This window comes from Galeopterus variegatus, unplaced genomic scaffold, assembly GCF_000696425.1.
Source record: "Galeopterus variegatus unplaced genomic scaffold, G_variegatus-3.0.2 Scaffold252, whole genome shotgun sequence".
In the NCBI taxonomy this organism is placed as follows: Eukaryota; Metazoa; Chordata; class Mammalia; order Dermoptera; family Cynocephalidae; genus Galeopterus; species Galeopterus variegatus.
In genome coordinates, this window is record NW_007726363.1 from 752,944 (window position 1) to 776,848 (window position 23,905).

General features: G+C 34.4%; 1 protein-coding gene across 1 annotated transcript; it reads left to right on the top strand.

The window, feature by feature from the left end:
- Positions 1 to 207: 207 nt before the first annotated feature.
- On the top strand, positions 208 to 23,184 carry SHFM1 (split hand/foot malformation (ectrodactyly) type 1). Its single transcript, XM_008566538.1, has 3 exons — positions 208 to 425; positions 16,464 to 16,557; positions 22,988 to 23,184. The coding sequence occupies exons 1-3, from the start codon at positions 350 to 352 to the stop codon at positions 23,028 to 23,030; spliced, it is 213 nt and encodes a 70-aa protein (XP_008564760.1). The 5' UTR covers positions 208 to 349; the 3' UTR covers positions 23,031 to 23,184.
- Positions 23,185 to 23,905: the final 721 nt, after the last annotated feature.

A 23,905-nucleotide genomic window follows, 5' to 3' on the forward strand; every position in this document is an offset into this window, starting at 1 on the left:
TCAGTTGTAAACCAAGTAAAGGTGATTAATTTTTTTACACATGATGAGCCTTTTCCAGTCAAGGAAACCTACGCTGATCGCAACTTTGGCAACTGAGAGAGTCCGATAAGAAGTTAAAGACCGAAAACAACTTAGCTTTCTAACTCGGAAGGACTGCTAAACCCGCAGGAAGCGCGGGGCGGACCTCCAGTGTCCCAGCATTCCTCGCGCTGCTCCCGTAGCTCTTCCCTCGAGTCTCTATGGTAGAGCCGGCCTCGGAGTTGGCCTCGGCGGTGGTGGCTGCCTTGAGAAGACCGGGGGGTTCCAACTTTCCTATTCATCTGGGAAGCATTGGGCGCGAAGGGTCGCGATGTCAGAGAAAAAGCAGCCGGTAGATTTGGGTCTCCTAGAGGAGGACGACGAGTTCGAGGAGTTCCCTGCCGAAGGTAACCGGCTGGGCTCCCGGCTCCTGGGCCGCGGGGACGGTGACTCAGGCCTCCGGGGAGAGGCGACGGGGACGGTCGGGCCCGGATCGGGGGCACCCGCGGTTAGTCTGCACTTCCGCCGTCGGCAGGCGAGGCTTTGACGCGCGACCCTCCGTGCGCCCCGGCTTCGGGTTCGGGGTGTCACGGTGGCACTCAGCAGCGAGGCCCAATGGCTTCTGCTTCCTCTCTGGGAGGAGCCGCGGTGATCCTGGGCCCTTCGCGGGGGGTCTGGGATGGTTGGTCCCTTCGTTCTTCAGCCGGTTACCCACCACCTCGTTCATGGCTACATTGCCTCTTTCCTCCTGTTTTCTTTTGGTTTAGCAGTCTTCCTTTACCTTTAAACCTTTCTGGAATTAAGTTGTTGTCCCTAGTTATGCCAGTGCTGCTTACTTTTAGGACGTTAGCAAATGAATCTTAAGTAGAATGGAGGGATCAGGAGTTGGGCGCTTAGAGTACACCTTTTTGCTTTACTCCTGTTCCTCGCCATTTTTGGTTACTTTACTTCTAACTAATGTGAGTTTAAGGCTTTATATCCTAAAAGTTTAAGACCCTAAGGATTAACTTTAGTTTTCTGATTGTAGTTAATAGCGAATAGCTAACATTTATTGACTGCTCTGTTTTTAGGAAATTGTCCAAGTGCTTTGCTTGTATTAACATTTCATTTTCACAAATACAGGAAGTAGGTGCTAGTATTACCATTTTTCAGATAAAGAAACTGAAGCTTGGACCGATTAAGAAATGTGCCTAGTGTCTGATAACCGGCTAGAAATGATGAAACTGTAATTGGGACACCTGGTCTGATTGACACAAAAGTGTTTAACTTTAGCTGTACTCCTGTTTGTTAGAGCACTGTTGCCAGTTAGCTTTATTGGCTAATTGCTATGAATAGGATTGGCAGATATTTACCTTACAAGAAAAGGTTACTGTTGGGTAGCCTGTCAGAAGGTGGTAGGAAGACAGATGTGGTTAATGGTGTACATATATGTTGCATCAGGCGATTACTGCTTCACTAAAATTATCCTAGGTTGTATACCCGATCATGATCCTATTGTGTGTAAAACCACATAGCTGGCACGTTCTATTTATTTATAGTGTACTCTATTACTTTGTTTAATGGAGGAGGACATTAGTATGCATACTCCACAAACTCATAAACTAACCCAAAGCACATTTCAATTCTGGAACTCATTATATATTGTGGAGATTGTTAGCTTTTTGTATCTGTAGGGGATTTATCTGTTCAGTCATGTTTTCTTTACCTCATTTTCAAGTTAGTTTATAATCCTCCAACTTAGAGCTATGTAGTAGAAAACTGGCTTATTGAAGACAGAATCCTCTACTTACGCAAACTTCATATTTAGAATAGCATTTATTACGAATAATTTATCTACACTAGGCACAATGTTAGGCACTTTATTTACATCAAATGGTCAAATTATTACCACCACCCTGAGGAAACAGACTCAGAAGTGAAAACAAACAAAACAACTTGCCATTAAGTATCCAAGCCAGAATCTGAAAGGTCTGTCTGACTCCTCAATCCAAACATTATCCCTAATATTTAGCAAAGTGCCTGACATGTAGTGGGTGGTCAGTAAATGCTTGTTGAATGAATGAACCAATGAACCTGCATTTAATTTAAGTAGTTAGTTGAGAATTGACCACTTAAAAATGACCTGGAGACAACTGTCTACCTAATGATACCTTTGATTTTTTTCAGCAACTTCTATTCATCAGCTTTTACAGTGTGTAGTTTGTCCTTGTTCTGAGTTTATGTTGTGAGCAGTAATTTGTTTAAAATGTTGGTAGGTACATAGCTAAAAAAAAGAGAAAAACTCATTAAAGTTAAAAGGAAAAACACAAAAAAATATTCTTTCTGAAGACAAAGGACTCAGAACAGACTGGTTTATTAGTGTGGAGTAATTCACCATTTATTCATCTCCTTACAGAATATTCGTTGTCTTCCAGATTGAATTGAATCCTAATTCCAGATTGCAAGCTTCACTACTCTACACTGGGAAGCCATTATTAAACTAATTCATTCGAGACACTTCTAAAATGAGAAACAACATTTTAAATACTTTTATATGGTTCAAGTTTCTCTGTTTCTTCTTTGGCTTATGATTTAGATGGGTTTTCCCTAATTTGAATTAGGGAAATTTTACTGGATACCGAATTTAGCCCACTGGGTGAAACAACCACTCAAAATTTACTAATGAAAACTGCTCTGATAAAACAAAACCAAAAAAACAACTTGGAAAAATATCACCAAATAATTATTTCCCTTTTGAGATGGTACATTTCTTTCATGTTTTGGCCGAGTTGTGATTTAGAGTCTCTGTTACTACTCAAAGTGTGATAGATGGACCAGCAGTCTTGGCATTGCTTGGGAGCCTGTTAGAAACACAGCATATCATTCCTAAACCTAGACCTACTGCATCAGTCTGGACTTTACCAAGATTCCTAAGAGATTTGTATGTAAAGTTTGAAAAACAATACTTTAAACAGTGGCCTATTTTCAATCTTTTGGTATTTGAGTTTTCAGCAATTATTAATGCTCTGATTTACTTTCAAGTTCTCTCTCATCTTTGGAAAATTCTTTTTCTCGTGATTATCTTTATGGTAAATATGCCATTGACAGACTCACTAAAAAATGCAAATTAAAATTGCTGTTAAGTCAGCCTGTAGTCATCTCTGCAGTCCATAGGAGGTCTTACTTTCAAAGACTTTGTTGAGTCTCAGGTGCTGCAGAAAGTGGATAATGTCCACTGTCTATGGTAACTTACGTACAGTAGCCAGCCCTTATCTGTGTAGAATATATTCCAAGAGCCCCAGTGGATGCCTGAAACCACAGATAGTACTGAATGCAATTGCCATCAGTTGGAACAGGTTTCTGTTCATTTCTTCCACCCACAAATTTAATGCCTTTTCCATCTTAACTAAGCATTTATCTTGCTCTGTGGCCATGACTTTTGCAGTTTGAAGTACGACAGCAAATCTAACACAAATTTCTTTTTTCTTTCTTCATAATTTCACAGATAGAAGATTCATTCTTACCACAGATCCTAGCAACCTCAGCATATAATTTTTTTTTCTTTCTTTATTAAATTGAGAACGTTCACCTTTTCACTTAAAGGAAGCACTTTATGGCTTCTCTTTGGTATTTCCAGATTGTAAGCATCACTACTCTTGCACTTTGGGGCCATTATTAAGTAAGGGTTACTTGAACACAAGCACTGGGATATCAGAACAGTCGATCTGATAAGCAGAGAGGGCTACTAAATGACTAAACAGCAGGTAGTATCTGGAGGATGGATAACCTGGACAAAGGGATGATTCATGTCTTGGGTGGGATGGAGTGGGATAGCAGGAGATTTCGTAGTAGTACTTTCACTACTCAGAAGTGAATGTGATTTCTTCTTTCTTTCTTTATTTACTGCGTTGGCAGCTGACCTGTACGGGGATCCGAACCCGTGATCTTGGTGTTTTAAGGCTATGCTATAACCAACAGAGCTAATCGGCCAGCCCAGCACAATTTAAAACTCATGAATTATTTATTTCTGGAATGGTCGTTTAAAAATTTTAGACCTCAGGTAAATGAAACTGGAAAGGGAAACCTCAGATAAGGGAGACTACGGTATGAAGCCTGCCACTTGAAAGTCATTACTGAAATTATTTATCCATGGCCTGACTAATGTATTGTCCATCTTTTGGGAGTATTGTTGCTACATCTCATCCTGGATAAGAACCTGTTTGTAGGATGCCAATTTAGTCATTTTAAGGAAAGGGAATTTTTATTTTCAAAAGGAAACTAAGATAGCACATTTTCATGGAGGCCTCATTGTTCTGAATCGTTTTTCTTCAGTGTGAAATGTAATATCTGGAATGATTCTCTGAAGGTACAAAGGAACAAATGCTCCTTTTATTTTTTCCCTCCATTATTAAGTCTCAGTCTTGTTACATTGGCAGTTCCTCACAGTTACACTAATTGGTCGGTGTGTAATCTACTGGCCATTAAGCAGGAACTGTTAAAAAATCATGTTTAGGATCTTTGTGAAGTATATTCTCCAACTTCTTGATTATTTAAACTGATTGAGAATAGGCTTTATTAGGAAAACGTCCAAATTCCTGGGCATGATTGATTTTAGTATCATTTTAGAGGCTTTGATGTGGTTAGAATTTTAGAACTGGAGAGCAACTTAAAGTCTAGAGAAGATTTCATTTTTCATCTATTATACATTTAAGTTGTGGTAGTAGAGCGGGGTCTAAAACTGAAGTACACTATAATTTATTTGAAACTTGGAGTACTTTTTCATATCAGAGAGATATTTATTGTAAGAGTTTTTAAAAAATATTTTAGTTTCTTTCTCTGACAATTAGAAATGGATGAGAGTAAAAGTGGGAAGAAAACAAGTGGTTTTTTAGATGCTTTATTCTGTTTTTCATATGCTGGAATTGAGTTGTTTTTTTTTTTTTTTTTTCTTGAAGGAAAAGCTTATTTAGAGTATTTAAAATTGAATTGAGTTTGCCTGCAGCAGCAATAGTATTTGCAAGACAGTTCTATTATAGTAAGTATTCTGTAATTTTTCTATAACCAGTAAAACTTATATAGTCTGAAGGAATCAGAAGAATAGGACCGACCTCTGCACCCCACCCATCCCTCAAGAATCTGTTGAGGCAGACAACAGGCTGGTGATTCCCTAATGCTGCCAGTATTCTGGAATAACTGAGGCATTCTCACCTGTGCCTAACGAAATAGGACATCTTATAGTGGTTCTTAACCAGGGTAATGTTTTTGGTTGTCACATTCACTTGACAGATGTGAGTGCCAGCATTAGTGGGTAGAGGCCAAGTATTTTAAATGTGTGTTTGTATAGACAGTCCTGCACAAGGAAGAATTGTCCTATGAAAAATGCCATTTTTTAGAAGTACATGTACATACCAACTGGTACATATATCTCAACTGGACTAAGGAGTCAACAGAAGGGTTCCTTAGAATCTTAAATGTAGAAGGCAGACATAACCAATATTGACTGTGTTCAACACTAAGCTAGTCAGTTTACCTAGTGCCAAAAGGGGCTTTGCTGTTTACTTTTATTAAATATAATATAGTGAACATATAAATAGTACCATCAAGCTTTTAAATTAGTTATATGGTGGTAGCAAGAAATGGGGAATTCATGTTAACTATACATTTTTAAGAAAAAATATATAGTCTATGTAGTGAATGGCAGAGTACTTACTGAATGTCCATTATTGACAATTGTATGTAAAAATAAATTTTTTGAACCCTGAGATGGAATAAGTGTGGTGGATGTTGAATCAGAACTAGGTTCAAATCTACCATTCATAAACTTTTAGCTTGTCGACTCATGCTAGTTTCTTCTTTAAAGTATTTCTATAGTATAAAATAATTATGTAAGTAAGTGCTTATAGTAAAAATTTAAACCTATAAAAGAATATAAATTGAAAAGTAAAAGCACTGTTTCTCCCTTCCTTTCTCCCCAAAAGTTTTACATGCCCCAGTAGTAACCACTATTAAATGGTTATTTTTCATATCCTGGAACATGTTTCTCTGCTCACCTCCCTCACCCCTTAAGTTCCCTTGTAGTGATTAGCACATAATAAATGATTTATTCATTTGATATGTATTTGTTGAGTGTTTCCTATAAATCTGATACTGAGGGGTGCAGAGAATGACATTAGCTACAATTTCTCAATACCAAGTGTTTTAGATATGTGATCTCATGTAATCCTTATAGCAGCTCTATGAGGTGTAGGTTTTATACCTGGGGCTCAGCAAAATTAAATTATTTACCCAAGGTCACTGTTAACTACAGGCTGCATTGGAGCAAATTTGACTCCTGATGTAGATATTTATCTTTGAACTTAGTAAGTAATATAAATATCAAGGGAGATATGGACCAGTGGTTTTCACACCAAGCTGTAGCTCTTTAGTATTTTGGAGATGCTTATCCTGGGGTGGGACTCCATGTCCTTCCCTCCCGTCCCCCAATTAAATCAGAGCAATTTTGTTTTTGTCTATCTTATCTGTTGGGCTTCTGAGTAAGATTGCATTTGGTTTCCTTCTAGTGGAGGAAAAAAAATTAAACTAATAGTAAAGTGTAACAACAGTCCAAAAGAAGGGAAAATCCAGTTATGTACAATGTGAGGTATCAACATTTGAATAGAGCTTTCAAAAAACAGAAATGTAGGAAAGAGATTTCCAGACGAAGGGAAAAGGAGTAGATGCTTTGAGGTGGAATATGTGTATTTATTTGCCTGTGAAATAGTAGTTGTAATTTGGGGCCTAATCATGGAAAGCTTCAAGCCAAATGACTAGTTTGGACTTATTCTTAAGTAGATGAACAGTGAGATTTTTTGTTTATTTTTTGTTTGGTTGCTTGTTTTGCTTATGATGTGTGTTTCCTTTAGGCAGTAGCTTGTCTAGGAAACTTTAACCCAACAGAATTAATTTGAAAAGATAGAGACCAGTGTCAGGGAGGTTAATTTGCAAATTGTTGAAATAACTCAGGTGAGGACTAAGGACCTGGAAAAGGTTAATATAGTAGTGAAGTGAAGGGAGTGATGCAAAAGTAACAAGGGAGGTAGATTTGATGGAGCTTTGGCAACTATTTTGATGTGGGATGTTGGAAATATGACAAAATCTGGAGTTATGATTTTATACTTGATTGTGTAAGAATTTGAATGGTAGAGTTCAGATTGTATGCCTTTGACCCAGTAACATGAAGGAGGATCAGAATAACGGAATCAAGATGAGGTGAGGGGATGAGGGCTTGCAAAGTTGAGAGTAATGACTTTTGGAAATTTTTTAGAATTAAAGAAAAATAAAAGCACAATCAGAAAAGAGAACCAACAAAGTGGAGCCATTCTGCCAGATATATATGTGTATAATTTCTATATGTATATAATATATATATAGAGAGAGAGATATATAATTTTTTTATTATTGATGAAAAGAACTGGGTTTGAATTCCCTTATTTTTTAATGTAAGAATAATTATAAATGGTTGTGTAAATTATTTTGAGCCTCTGTTTCATACGCCTCAGCACAAATAACTGAACAGTCACCAATGACCAGGTAGCAACATTATTTGTGACTTGCTTTTCTTTGTTCTGAAATTCCCCACTAACAGTTTTGGTTCTTGTTAAAGAAAATATAGTAGTTCAGTGGTGTTATGCTAGGTACTGGTTTCTTAGCCACTGAATAGACATTAGATCTACAGGGTATAAGTGTGTTTGTATCATGAACCTACAAAAAATAAATTTTAGGAAAAATGTTAATTTGTTTTGTACAGCCTAACCACGAACACGTAAATTTATCTCAGAATGACTAATTTGGTGTGGCTTCATTATCATACTCATGAGTGTAATAATGCTGTTTGCAGCTATTGTTGTTCTCTTTTACACTCACCTGTGATGGTGAGTGTATAATTTAGTATATTTCTCTTCATGTAATGTTCTGCCTATACATACACATTGTTTATTTGAAGAAACTTGGAGATTAGGTTGGTTTATTTTTGGAGTAGCTTTACTGTTATGAAACAATAATTTGATGCTCTGAAAATTGATATAAAATAGAACATCTGCAATACTATTTACTATAAATGGAATTTCCTCTTTACTTTTCTCCAACATGGTATACTGCATACTTTTATGAAATTTGGGAATATATGTTGGAGGGTAGGGAGAGTAAGTATTAAAAACATTTTCTAAGTTGAGAGAAACCCCTTTAACACTTAAATGTCAAGGTAAGACTTTGAGAGATGAAGTTATGTGATATCTTTGATAGCTCAGAGTTTTGAAATTTAAATCTATTCATAGATGTAATTCTCAATTGGCAAATGTGAAGAAAGCCAAATTTGGGACAACATCTTAAATAATCAAAAATTGCTAGAAATTTATGTATTAGGCATCTGTTATTGGTTATTTCCAATTCTGACTTTTTAAAATATGGTATTTTTTTTTTTTAACCAGTACACATCTGGAATCCTACACATTGAAGTAAACACAGATGTGGTTATTTAAATGATTAATCACAATTCTGGTAATGCATTTAGTGTTGAAAGTGTGTACTTTATTAGGTCATCTACATATTGAAGGATGGCATTAGACATGAATCAGATATCCTTTCTTGTTTTTATTTTTAAAAAAGCTGTTTCTGGGGCAGGCCCTGTGGCTCACTGGTAGCGCCGAGGCCGTGGGTTCAGATCCTATGTAGGGATGGCCGGTGTGCTCCCTGGCTGAGCGTGGTGCAGACAACACCGTGCTGAGGGTTGCGATCCCCTTACCGGTCAAAAAAAAAAACTGTTTCTGGACTTGAGTTTTTAAAAACGAGTGATTAAGTAAAATTGCATGGTTATCAGTGTAGTGTTATAATTGAAAATTAAAATAGTTCAGCGATGTATTACAAGATATGTAAGCTAAACCCAGAGATTACAACAGTCACAGCTTTTTTATGTTTTACATGCACTTAGTAGAGTTTACATGTATTGTTAACTTATATATATTGTAACGTGTATGTACAGTATGATGGAGGACTTAACAAGTGCTGGAAATAATATTTGGGAAATAATATCCTATCACTTAACTTATTTGTGTAATATAGTTTAGTACATAACTCTAGTTAACAGAGTCTTTGGAGTTTCTGAAATAGCTTATGGATTCTGGCTTGTCAGTGTGAACACTAGTTTTCTTAATAGTGCTCTTATTAAATAATTTTAAATGCTTAATAAGTTGTACTTCAAAAGAAGGTTATTTATTTCTACATAAGTTTATTTATTCTACATAAAATCTTATTCACAGTATTGTTTTTACCTCGTTAGTGAGCTAATTTTCTTTTTCTTGGAACTTTATATCCACCTATTCCTTTCCTTTCCCTGCCATTAAAATAGCATGAGATGGTTGTGAAAGGAGGGAGAGATGTTTTATCCTTATGCTAAATGATTGTCAGAGTTCTACTTGACAAACTAAAAACTGCACCACTCTTAAAAAAAGAAGATACTGTTACAGCTAGTATCTCCTGTATTATGTTAAGAATTTTGACTTTTTTGAATTAAGGATTGGCACTTTTACGAAACAAGTTGACTCTGTTAGGTTTCTTGTTGCTGATTCTCTGAGGCATTTGGTACAATGGTAGGTCATTCCTTGGTATCCATGGGGAATTTGGTTCCATTACCTCCCGTGGATACCAGAATCTGTGGATGCCAAGTCCCTGATACAAAATAGTGTAATATTTGTGTATAACCTATACACATCTTCCCATGTACTTTAAATCATCTCTAGATTACTTATAGTACAATGTAAATAATTGTTATACTGTATTGTTTAAGGAATAATGACAAGAAAAAAAAGTCTGTACATGTTTAGTACAGATGCATGTTTTAAAAAATATTTTTGATCCATAGTTGATTGAATTCATGGATGTGGAACCCATCGATACTGAGGACCAACTATATGTTTTGTCTCTCAGAGTTCAAAGAAATAAAGCCAGCTTGAAGATATTTGAATGACATCAAATAATAACAGTATTGAAATCATCATTTTGAATTAAATCATAATTAGAGTAAAAGTTCCTGGGGCCTGTAATTTTGCTGTTCCTGAAAAGACAATTGCTTTAAAAGACAATTAAGGCCCTACAATATTTTTCAAAGACTTATAAGGTTAGTAGAAAAGTGTCAAATAAATATTATTTCACATTTCTGGGTTGAATCTTTTGACACATGATCATTTCCTTTTTAGGGAGCAGAGTAGATGGAAATTACCTAGTTAACAGTTCAGTAAGTTGGTTAGTTGGAAGTGGTTTAGACTCACTAGAGATTTGGTGTCTTAGAACCTTAAGAACATTTCCATGTTACTTGAGTGATGTCACCTCCTTTACTTGATAATGTAGTATCCAGATATTTAATGTACAACAGATATTTAATTTGACAATTTGTGTTTCTAGACCCAACCTAAGTAGCATCTTTAAAACCTGGTATTTGAGGTCTGGGAATAAAGGTAGAAAAAAGTTAACAAAATAATTTCTTGTAAGGTAGTCTTAACTTTATGTTTTTTGGTAGTGGTAATGGTGATGGTTTTCAATAGAGGTATGATATGCCATAATCTTTAAGGCTTTCTCTATCTCTAAAAGTCAGTTTTAAACAATCCTCAGTTTAGCCATTTTGGAAAAACTGGAAGTATAAAGCCAAACTTTGCTATAATGCACTTTAATGGAATAGTTAGTTTTATGTGAATTTTTTATACAGGAAGGCTTTAGTGTCAGTAAAACAAAACTAAAAACAAAAAACCTAAGCTTTCCTGTAATATTATTAGATGGTTGCAAAGCTATAGGTTATAGTAAGACTGGAGGAAATGTGGAGGAAAAGCATCATAGTCAGTGTTCACTTGCTATAAAAGGTATGATAGATTTAGTTCCATTACAAGTTCAACATACAAGAATCTGAGTTTATATAAGGTAAATTTGAGATTAACGTGCTTTTTTGTTCAATTTTAATCTTAAAAATTAAAATTATTTAGTTGATTTTTGGTGATTTAGTGTTACAGAGAAACATATCTACAGTTTAAAATGAGATTCCTTTTTAATTTAAAATTTGATCTTAAGTTGCACTCTATACCACTTTTACTTATGGGTCCTCTCGTATACTTAATACTACAATTTCTGTCTCCCTTTATTTTTGTCTTAAAATAGCTCCTGTCTGAGATTTCCCTGTTCTTAGAAGAACAAAAAAAAAAAAAAAAAAAAATTTATCTATAGCATTATAATGTAGATAGTAAACAGTTTATTATTGATTGTAATGGCAGTGTGAGCATAACAGTACTATTTTATCCCTATGCCTAATAACTAACTATTTATTGACTTAACTAAGTAACGTTACTTGTCTACAAAGGGACAGAAATGTTATTCCTTTGATGTGTCTTTAGCTTTGGGAGTAGTTATATCTATCTATCTATCTATCTATCTGTCTGTCTGTCTAGACAGACAGATAAAAAAGGATTGCAGTAGCTGTCTGATCATTCTGTAGACTGAGGGAAATGCTGAATATACTTTCCTTTTCTTTAACTTCTTAATCTACTCTCATTATAAAATGTTGTCAGTTTCATAAACAGTGAGGGAATAAAAATGTTCAATTTGAGCTTCAAGGTGCTTCTACAAGAAAGGAAAAAGTGTTAGGATATCTCTCGTCCAGTCAATTTAGTTACTGACCTGTAATTCTGGATTACTTACTATTATTAAGGACCTCAGAGAATAGTATAGAATTTCAATTTAGGTAATTGCAATATTACTTCTTTGAGAATAATAATATTAATGGGGGTATAAAAGAATTTATTCAGGTAAAAATCATATTTTTGATTATTGGGAGTTATTATTGATAAATACAGATTGATTGTCCCACACAATGGTTAAAGTTAGGCATACATTTGACTGAGCTTCCTAGCAACACGAAATAAATCGCCTAAGAAACTCATCTTTTTTTTTTTTTTTTTTTTTTCCTTTTTTTCTTTTTTTTTTTTTTTTCTTTTTTTTTTTTTTTTCTTTTTTTTTTTTTTTTCTTTTTTTTTTTTTTTTCTTTTTTTTTTTTTTTTCTTTTTGTTTTTTTTTTCGTGACCGGCAACGGATCGCAACCCTCAGTGTCGCGCCCGTACTGGACCGGGACCGGCAACGGGATCGCAACCCTCGGTGTTGCACCCGCACCTCGCTCAGCCAGTGAGCGGCCGGTCTGTATGTGGGATCGGAACCCTCGGCGGGAGCGCCGCCACACTCCCAAGCGGCGCACTGTAGCAGTGCGCCACCGGGCCGGCCCAGAAACTCATCTTTTGAAGCATGAGTTTAAAGAAATTTACTCTTGAGGTCTTAAAGAGATTTCCCACTTGATCTTTCTTAGGGGAGCATTGAATGAGGTGATCATTGTCTTCAAAAGCACTCTTACACTAGATACAACTGAGAATTTTACATGATTCATTCATAGTACATGATATTGTTGATTTCTCCTTCCTTGAAATGTATTCTCTTGGCTTTGTTGAAACCATATGCTGGCCTCTTTTTTTTTCTTTTTTTTTGTTTGGCTGATCAGAGGTAGGGGGAACTTGAGAAATGTAGCTTCATATGTCCAACCTTTTATTGAGTATCCGTTGTGTGCCTGACATTCAGCTGTAGGCATTAGAGTTGCCAATTTAATAAAATGTGGTTCTTACCTGAAGGTTTTGAATAGTACCTGACAGGAATGGTAGTGGTTATTTTAGGTAGCAGTAGGGGAGGGGTATAAACTGTGTATAATTAGGGCGGAGGGGACAGAAAGTAGTCACAGTAATAGTCCATGAAAGGAATAATCACTCCTAAATTGACATCATGGCAATAAGAATAGGGAGGGGTTGATTAACTAGAGATACTTGGGACTTGAAATGGAAAGGATGTGATTGACTGTGATAGTCAAAGGATAAAGAGTAGCTAAGATACCTCCCGAGCTTCTGGTTTTGGGGACCAGGTAATTAAAGGTACTTTTCTTCTATTCTTAAATGATGACGATGATATATATCTATTTAAAATTTTTCTGATTGGTACATAATGCAACTGGAATAAAATGATATTATGAGCCATCGTTGAGTAGCTTTAAGTCTATATGTACCTAATCAGAAAAGCCTAAATCAAACCTTTTGTTATTTAGTTATTTTCTTTTTAGGTTGAAATGTTCTTAGCCATGTTTCTAGTAAGTAACTAAGATGAAACTAATGACATACTTAAGAGAGTGTGTAACTCATAATTACTGTTTTTTGGATGGAGGGGAGGGGATCAAACAAAAATATACAGGATCCAATTTTATTGTTAATTGCGATTTAGTGTTATGTTGTTTTTTTCCACAACCATGTTATGCATATATTGGGTACTGTTTGTCGTTGAGAATTACAAAAATAAAGAAGATAGAGTTACTTCTAAGAAGCTCAGATACTAGTCTTGGAAATAGACATAGAAAATGATAACTATGATTGTACAGTGTATAAATGCTGTTGTAGAGATATACACAAAAGGCTTCCAGAGGAGATGATTTCTAAGCTGATTTTTTTAAAAACCTATTTTTCCCACATTTAAATTTTGAAACTTTTTCAACTCTATAGAAAAGGTGAAAGAAGAACAAACACTTAGATTCATAAATTGTTAACATCTTGCCGTATTTTCTTTATTTCTATCACATATGTGATAGAAATGTTATATATCAAATGTATATATTTGAGAACTATTTGCAAGTAAGCTATCAACAAAATGACACTTGACTCAAATATTTTAGCTCTCATGTCTTAAAGAGTAGGAACATTGTGTTCTAAAAAAAATTCCCAGTCATGACTAAGAAAATTAACATTAATTCAATAATATTGTCCAAATACACAATCTATTCACATTTCACCAACTGTTCAAAAAAATGTCTCATTACTTTTTTCTCAGTCCAGAGTTAGTTTACTTACGTATTATATTTCATGGTTGCATCACTTTAGCCTTTGAAATCTAGAACAATTCCTCTCCATTTTTTTGTTTTTCATGACATTGATTTATTTGAAGAGGTCAGTTATAGAAAGTGCTGCCTTCTGCCTGATAGTTTCCTCATGATTAGAGTCAGAATCACATATCTTAGCAAGAGTACTACAGAGGTGATACATGTTTCTTATTGCATCACATCAAGAAACATGTCAAATTGTCCTAATTTATTGGTGATGTTAAGTTTTATCAGTTGATTAAAATGGTCACCACTAAGTCTCTTCATTGCCCCCTTTGTAATGAGTAATAATTATACTGTTATCCAGACATTTTTCTCCCCATAATGTAGTGTCCATTATTGTTGATCCTTTCCTAGGTTGCATTAGGGAATTGCAAAATGTTGATTTTCTAATTCTGTCCTTCGTTTTATGTTTATAGCTGTGAACTGTAAAGAAGAGCATTCCCATTCATATCTTCTCTCAAGTATTTTTGTAGACTCATGGATCTTTTTTTTTTTTTTTTTTAATTCAGTATTTTATCTGTTAAGCCAGTTTCTGTGCCCTTTGACATACTTTCTGGCATTAAAAAGAAATCCCAGACTTACCTAGTAATTTCCATGGCCCAGATCTGGAATTAGTGATTTCTTTAGGAAGGCATGATTACTTTTAATAGGGGAATGAATGATATTTGAGCTAATTTAGGATAAGTAGAGGTCAGGCCAAGTAGTAGGTTCAAAAGATGGCACAAAGCCAGAGCGATAAGAAACAGCATGAAATGTTTGATGAATAGAAAATTTTAAGAAATTTCAAAACATGAAGTATAAGTTAGGGCTGAATAAAAATGAAGATCTCGTGGGTCATTTTCATTAATGGCTTTCACATTGGGGGAATGTGTATAAGAGCGTACTTCAAACCACATGACCAACATGGGGGAGTCATTCCAGCGGACTTGAATGTTAAATAATTTTAAATATTTTTATTTTAGAGACAATTGTATTATGTAGTATAATACATATTTTTTGTGGTAAAATGTAAAGCTGTGTTAAGATTGTAGCAGGAGGGTCAAGTTAAGTAGGAGGAGAGCAAGGTATGCATAAACTCTCTTGCTTCCAGGATAGTTTGATATAATTAAAATGAAAAGAGTACATAATGACATAATCACCCTGGAGGCTAGGTTTTTTATCAGGATCAAGAGAGTAGAAGCAAGAAGAATCTGTTAGAAGAATATTGCCTTTGTATAGGTGAGAAAGGCTATGTGAATGTGTGATCTAGAGCAGAGGTGATAGGGATAGAGAGTTGAGGATAAATTTGAGAATGATTTAGGGTATAAAATGGGCTGGACGTGGATAGAGAAGGAAATTTAAGAAGACTCCTCTGGTGGCACCTCGTATGACTGACTGGATGCATTTGTGTTTTTCCTTAGTTAGGCCAGGAAAGCATGTTGGTTGGGGGTAGGAGATAGGTAACTGAAGATAATGAGTTAAGTTGTGGCCATGTTGAGCTTGTGTACAGTAGGCAGTTGTATGTAGAATTCTAAAGTTCAAGGGGGAGAGTTCTGCAGTAGAGACAGATTTGGAAATCAAAAACATGTTGCTAAAATATATCACTCAGGGAGGCACTAAAGGAGAGCATGAATCAGTGATGCATTCCTAATTGGAGCATTCTTCCACAAAGAGTAGTATTCAAGAGCATAAGGGAAGGGAAGTGTGGAAGGCAGCTTATATTTTACCGTATGCTCCTTGGTTTCTGAAACAGTAATGACTAAAGGTTTTGTTGTGGGAAAGCTGTCCTATTGTTAATTCCTTTCTACTTGTGTACCTAGTGGTCTGTAATAAGTTCTGTGCTCTTTGTTATTGTTCTCTCAATAGATACTCCTTATTCTTGTATTAGACTGCCTGAAGATGTTAGTTTATATAAGTATTTCCTCTCTCTTCTAAACAAAAGCTGAAATCACAATTTAACGCCCCCCATCACCTCTAAAAGGGAAGAAAGGAAAAAGAAAATTTAGAAAACTAAAAACTACAGCATTCCTACTTATGTATATTTATATTTATCTTTTCTTTAAAAATCTAAATGTTATATTGATAATATTAGCCAAATGCTAGTGGTGGCTTATAATTTGGTCTACTTAATATCTGTATATGAGTTATCCTTTTTTTATGTGTAGCAGTTTTGAATTCCACACTGATATTTTCCTGCTACTCAACTCACTTTAGGATTATTGATGCTGTTTTTGAAAGATGTGAAATAGACCTTATAAAAATGAGCTCGAAGAAAAATCAGTAAATATCCTCCTGAAATTATAATACATTTTATGGCAAGTAGAATTTTTTAATTCTTTAATTTTTTAACATTAACTTCTGTTTTAGATTATCTGCAAATTCAAGAACTGAGAACAAGACAGCATAAGCTTTCAGATGTGAGAGAAACATTACCATTTCTCATAGATGTGATATTAGCTGTTTTTGAATTGTGAGAATATATTCAGACAGCATTTGTTTCTGTTTTTAGACTGGGCTGGTTTAGATGAAGATGAAGATGCACATGTCTGGGAGGATAATTGGGATGATGACAATGTAGAGGATGACTTCTCCAATCAGTTACGGTAAGTTTTAAATCAGATTTTTGTTACATCTTAGTAATAATTGTAAGAATGGAATATGTAATTTACATAGATAATTGACTTCTTAAAAGATACTTAATCTTCAATATAGGTTTTCAAATTATGTAAAGTAAGACATATTGCCTTTGTCTCCTGTGTTTCTAAACATGACTGCTTTGTATAATTGCATACAGCTTTTGTTGCTTGTAGTCTCTTAACAAAGATAGTTAAATAGAAGCATATTTGCTATGTATCCTTGTGTGTTTAATTCTATCAATGTTAGTTTCCTGCCAATATGGAATAACTTAGCAGAAGTTAGAGTCATACAGTACTAGGATCCAATAGATTGGTGATTCTTAAACTGGAATGGAGATTGGAATTGTGGACATGTACTTTTTTCATATTCATGCACGAACCTACCTGATTTTATTTATTTATTTCTTTATTGAGGTAAAATTCATATAATGTATAATTAACAATTTTAAAGTTTACGATTCAGTGGCATTTACTACATTTGCAATATTTTGCAACTATCATCTCTATTTAGTTCCAGTATTTTCAGCATCCCAATAGGAAAACACCTTAGCCATTAAGCAGTCACTTCACATTTCCTGTTCTCCCAGCCCCTGGCAACTGCTAATCTGCTTTCTATCTCTGGATTTGCCTACTGCGGATATTTTATATAAATGGAATCATTACAATATGTGACTTTGTATGTCTAGCTTCTCTCACTTAACATTTTTTCAAGGTTCATCCATATTGTAGTGTGTATCAGTACTTATTTCTTTCTATGAATAATATTCCGTTGTCTGGATATCTCATTATATTCATACATTCATCATCTGATGGACATTGGGCTGTTTCCACCTTGGCTGTTATGAATGGTGCTGTGAACATGCATGTATTTGTCTGACTACCTGTTTTCTTTTGGGTATAACTAGAAGTGGAATTGCTGGAGCAAGTGATAATTCTATGTTTATTTTTTTGAGGAACTGCCAAACTGTTTTCCATGGTGGCTGAACAAGTTTACATTTCTACTAACAGTGTATGAAGGTTCCAATCTCTACATCCTTGGCAAAGCTTATTTTTCATTTTTTTGATTATAGCCATTCTATAAGTGAAGGATGTGAATTGGTATCTTGTGTGGTTTTGATTTGTATTTCCCTAGTGACTAATCTTTTCATGTGCTTGCTGTCCGTTTGTATATCTTCTTTGGAGAAAAGTCTATTTAAGGCCTCTGGCCGTTTTCAAACTGGTTTGTCTTTTTTTGTTGAGTTGTAAGGCTTCTTTACATATTCTGGATACTAGACCCTTATCAGATATGTGATTAGCAAATACTTTCTCCCATTCGTTTGGTTGTCTTTTCCTTTCTTCATGGTGCCCTGTGCACAAAAGTTTTAAATTTTGACCACGTCCAACTTATCTATTTCTTATTTGTGCTTTTGGTGTCGTATTTAAGAATTCATTGCCAAATTTAAGGTAGTGAATATTTATCCTGTTTTCCTCTAAGAGTTTTATAGTTTTAGCTCTTACATTTAGGTCTTCAATTCATTTTGAGTTTATTTTTGTATAAGGTGTGAAATAGGGATCCAACTTGTTCTTTTGCATGTAAATATACAGTTGCACCAGCACCATTTGTCAAAGATACTTCTTTCCCTCCTAATTTTGTTTTGATTCAACCAGTGTTTATCTGTCTTAGCCACAAGGATATCTAAGTAGACTGCCACATACTTTGCTCAAATCAAGAGAAGAAGGCCTATTGCAGTATTTTAATTTTCTAGTCTAGTATGCTTGTTCAAAAAGGAAGTGAAGGGCCGACTCTGTGGCTCACTTGGGAGAGTGTGGCACTGGGAGCGCAGCGGAGCTCCCACCGCGGGTTCGGATCCTATATAGGGATGGCCGTTGCGCTCACTGGCTGAGCGCCATATAGACGGACACCAAGCCAAGGGTTGCGATCCCCTTACCGGTCACAAAAAAAAAAAGGAAGTGAATAGGGCCAGCCCATGGCTCACTTGGCAGAGTGTGGTGCTGATAACACCAAGGCCAAGGGTTCGGATCCCTTTATAGGGATGGCCGGTTAGCTCACTTGGGAGAGCGTGGTGCTGACAATACCAAGTTAAGGGTTAAGATCCTCCTTACGGGTCATCTTTTTAAAAAAACCAAAAAACAAAAAGGAAGTGAAGTCATCTGTAATACATTTTTAAAATTTATTTTTAATAGTGATACAATAGCGCCTATCCTACACTGCATTTTTTTTTAATGGGCTCAAAACCCCTACATTCTAAAGACTAAAAAGAATTTTGCTGGAGACTGATAATTTTACCCTTCTCCTTTTTCTCCTTTTTGGAAATAGTACAATTTACTTTCCAGTGGTACTTTTACAATTTTCTGTGATTTCTCAAAGATTGCTGATTCTGATTTTTGACTATATTGGTTCTTCCAGGACCCTGATACGTAATTATTCAGAGGCCTGAGACTTTAGATTACTTAAATGAAGTTTGGAGTTATCTTAGTTTTCCTTTTACAGTTTTATGGATAAAAATGATAGCTGTTGAACAGTAATCTTGCTTTTTCTCTAAAATCTGTTAATATTACACCATCTATTCCAAACACTGGACCTATTCTTTCTTATTCTTCTTGATCAATATATGGCTCTCAAAAGTCTTTTTTGTTCTTTTTACAGATCTCAGTCAATTCTGGGATCAAATTAATTCTGTGTATACAAGTTCATACTTTCTTTATGTATTTATCTTTGGTTTATATCTTTTAAAAACTGAGCCACATCAGAGAACACCTTGCCACCTTTAAAAAAAATGTATGCACTCCCTTTCTTCTTCACTGGAATCCTATTAGGCTGTTAGGATATTTATTTTCAGGCTTTCCAGTGCTGTTTATCACTATTCTGTATTCTTAACCATATACTCATATCAGTTTTTTCTGATATCTTTTCAAAATTTATAAAGTTATAGCTAAATGAGTTTTTTTCCTTTGCTATTCAAAAGAGTTAAATTTCTTCAAAGTTTTTGTTTCTTTTGTGTCTTTTCATTATTGAATATATTCACCATGATATTTATCAGGGGTCTTTTAGTAGTAAATGTATAGATAATTGGATTTCTTGTCACTACTACATCTTGCCTTTTTACTTTGACAGCATTACCCATATATTCTTTGTGGCTTAATATTTTTATAATGCACTTGTACAGTGTTCTCATGTTCTATGTTATATTTCTGTCTTTAGGTTTGTTGATTCCCATAAGTATATAAATCTTGATACCTCCCTTAGTAAATAAGGTTTTCCTTTTCATTTCCCTATTCGAGTCATGACTTTTTTTCCGACTAAGGTTGTTGATAAGTTACCAGTACTGTCAGATAGTACTGTCCTTTACTGTAGTAATGGAAATGTTCTTTTGTAGGATGTGCTATCCAATACAAAAGCCATTAGTCACATATGACTACAGAGCACATGAAATGTGGCTAGTGCACCTGAGGAGCTGAATTTTCTATGTTATTTAATTTAAGTAACCACACTTGATTACCATATTGTGTAATACAGCCTTAGACAGTAGTCACTTTAAAAAGTTTGTCTTGATTAACAAGTCTTCTGCAAAGATGTTCTTCCTAGTCTTTGTAAAATGCATGTTCTTCATGTGTTATCATAAGCCATGGTAAAGAACGTGTTTTACTGTTTTCTGACATTGTTGGGTACTAATCCCATCTAACTTTGGAGAAGCGGATCAGACTCCAGAATCGAGTCAAACTGCCTGGAGTCCAGCCCTGGATCTGCCTCTTATTTAGCCATACAAACCTTGGGCAAGTCACTTAGCCTTCCTGTGACTCATTTTTCTCATGTATAAAAGATGATAATTAGTACTTTACTCATAGGATTATTATAAGGATTAAATGAGTTAATATGTGTAAGGTCCTTAGAACATGGTAAGTATGTGTTAAATAAATAAAAACTATCTGTATAGCAGGCTGCCCACTCTCCATGTTCCTCTTTCTTTCAGTTTATCTTTAACAAATAGAAGTAGAAATAGTAAGGCTTCCTGTGTCTCCAGGTAACTAAAAGTCATTTTGTTGGTGGTGCTTATGATATCATTTGTTTCTCTGCATATCAGTAGTAATAGGTAGCATTTTGATTTTCCCAACCCTGTGTCACATCTTACCTAAAAACTCCAAAAAGCCAGTACAGTTCTTGATTTATCATGTCAGATATAGCCTGTTTTGTTTCTTGAATCATAAGAGAAATTTTCGAGCCTACTAGTGACTATTAGTCTTTTTTCTTGTTTTCTTGAAAAAGGAATGCTACTGCTTTTGTTTCAGATAATCTTCATTCACTATGTATGTCCTATGAAATCATTCCAGTTGTACTGGGTTTATTTCCCTCTGTTGTCTTTGTTGAATTTTTTCCATTCAACAGCCTCATATATTAGTATTTTTGTTCTGTGTTTGTACTTAGTGGCCTCGATTTATTTTTCTTTTGGATTCTTCATAAATTCTAGCAAAGAACTTTTCACCTTGTCTAAGAATTTTGCTGATAGAGAAGCATTTCATCATTTCCTTTTTGTTTGTAAATGATTTATAGTTGTAATCAGGACTGACCACCTCCCATCAAGAAGGCAAATAGACACAAACCTGAAGGACAAATTTGGTGCACTTGTTACTTAAATCTTAGTTTGAACATGGTGTGCTTTTTTTGTTGTTAAAATAAGAGAAAGTGAATAATCTAGGGATTTTGTAAAAGGAAGCAGAAAACTAATGTTTCAGGAAGTTTTAAAATTATTTCCATTTTAAATAGGAAAGATACAAAATTTTAGCATGAGATAAAAGTCAAAGACAATCACCACATTCACTAAAGATTGGTAACAAGTTTTTGTAGGAAAAATTTGAAGAGCTTTCTGTGATCAACAAAAATAGAAGCTTTTAGCTTTTCCCTTCCCTTGGTCCTTATGTTAATACTACATTACATTTGTATAACTTTCTCTCATTTAGCCCTCAAAACAAAGGAACTAAGTCATTATATATGAAGGACAGATACTATAATCTTCAATTTTCTGAGGGTACAGGGAGAAGCCCCAAGGAAGCAATTTAATTTACCTTAGCAAATGAGGGTCCAAAGACTTTCACTGACTCCTAATCCGGTGTTTATACCACCAACCCACACTGCAATCTATACTCAAGCGGAAAACAAGGATAATTTATTTGAATAATCTCTGGCCTTGATATAATCATGGAAATCAGGTTAGTATTTGTATTATAAATAACTATAAAATTTTTAGGAAAGCAAAGGAGTTTGGGAAAATGAATAATAAATGTTATGCATCATTTTCACCATGTGATTTTTGCATTGTGTTTGTATAAGATAGTGCGGTGGTATCTAAACCAAATTTTATTTGAGAACAAATGTCTTTTTATCTTATTGGATGTAATGATGTAAAACATATTAATCCTACTTTCATACATTTATGCAGTGTTTTGGACATTTATACAATGTTTTATCATAGATTGGCCTCCCCAATAATTTTGTCATTAACTTTTATAAAATTTGAAATGTGGCAGATAATTTGCCAGTGACATTTAGAATGGTAGTTTAAATAGTTGGAGTTGGTTATAGGGCTACATTTTTTTGTGCAAATGTTTTATACAGGCAGATCAGCAGTTGGAGTTGACATTTTCAAGATATGATTGAAACTTCAGGTTGGATAAATTATTTAAAATAATAAAAAGCATCTTTTTTAATGTATGTATATTTATATCCATATAAACTTTTGAGATTTTCATCCACAGTTAAAATTAGGAAAGTAAACATTTATTTAGTATTTTATGACTTATATTTTGCTAACATAGAGTTAATGCACAAAATTTTCACACACCCTTAAATTCGATTAGTAATTTTTTTCTTGGTTAGAGCAATGGATATATTTCAATATAGAAAGCAATCTAACTATTCTCTCTCTATATAACAGTACTACCTATTATGATGATCATAAATCCCTAAAGGTTTTGACATCAGTGTCTTGCATACTTAGCCATAAGGTAACGACTTTCAAAATTTATTTATAAATATGTATTAGGTAAAGAACGTTTGTATGGTATTTGGGAGAGTATTTGGAGGTTATTAGTAAATGCTTCATTTCTTCCATGAATAGATTTATAAGAAAAATAAAAATTTTAAGATAAAATACAAGTTAATTAATGCTTTTACTAGTAAAAGCAAAATTTTACTAGTATTATATTGACTCACATCCATTTTCCTTCTTATATGTGTAGGTCTATTTCTAGGGACTAAAAGCTATTTGTTAGTATTTTTGATTGGTACCCCAGGCTTAGCTCATCGATTTATTTATTGATTGTATTATTTCTAAAAAGAACCTGTTTCTTTAATTTATCATAAAGAATGCCTAATGATGTTATTCTTTGTGTTTTATTGTAGAGCCGAACTAGAGAAACATGGTTATAAGATGGAGACTTCATAGCGTCCAGAAGAAGTGTGAAAGTAACCTAAACTTGAACTGTTTACTACTGTTCTCTAGGACAGAGAACCCAGGATGGAACACTTAAAAAATGTTTATTTCATTATCTGCTTGGATTTATTTTTGGTTTTATAACAAAAAACAAATAAATGTTTTGGTCTAATCTTGGTTTGGTTCAGAAGTCTTCATCTTTTGCCTGTAATCATTAATTTTCTATTCATGATTTTCCAGAACTTTATTATATAGAGATAGTAAAATGCCATGTTATGAAACTTTTTTTTAAATGATCTGGGGCTCAAATTCATCTAATGTTCAATTCAGTACTTTTCTTAAACAACATCAATTAAATGTTAGTCCTATTTTATAAGGTACCTCTCTTATATCACATTGAGTTTTAATCTCATTTTATTTTGATAGCTTACATTTACTGACATTTATAAGGTGACCCTTCAAAGCCTGTGTTTTTAAAATATTAATCATTTTAAATTGCTGTAATTTAGTTCCTGAACCATTAATGATATTATTAATGTTTAATAGAGTATTATTAGTGCTTAAAATCCAGGGTAGTTTGATCACAGTTTTAAGAACAGTCTCTTCTGTTAAAACTGGGGAGCTGGTCTCAAGATACTTTATCAACATGTGCATATTCTCAGGTACTATATAGCAGATCCATTTAGTACAATTAAGTTTCTGCAAAATGGTTACTGTTGCCAGTCTACCTTTGTGCGTGGGAGATTTAATTTAGTTTGTAAAGGATTCTTTCTGATAAGACTTAGAATGGATCTAATGTACAGTTTTTGTTAGCAATATTTTCAAACTTAAATGTGTTACCAAGAAGTAGAATCATCAGTACGGTTGAGTAATTTAAAATGTAAAAT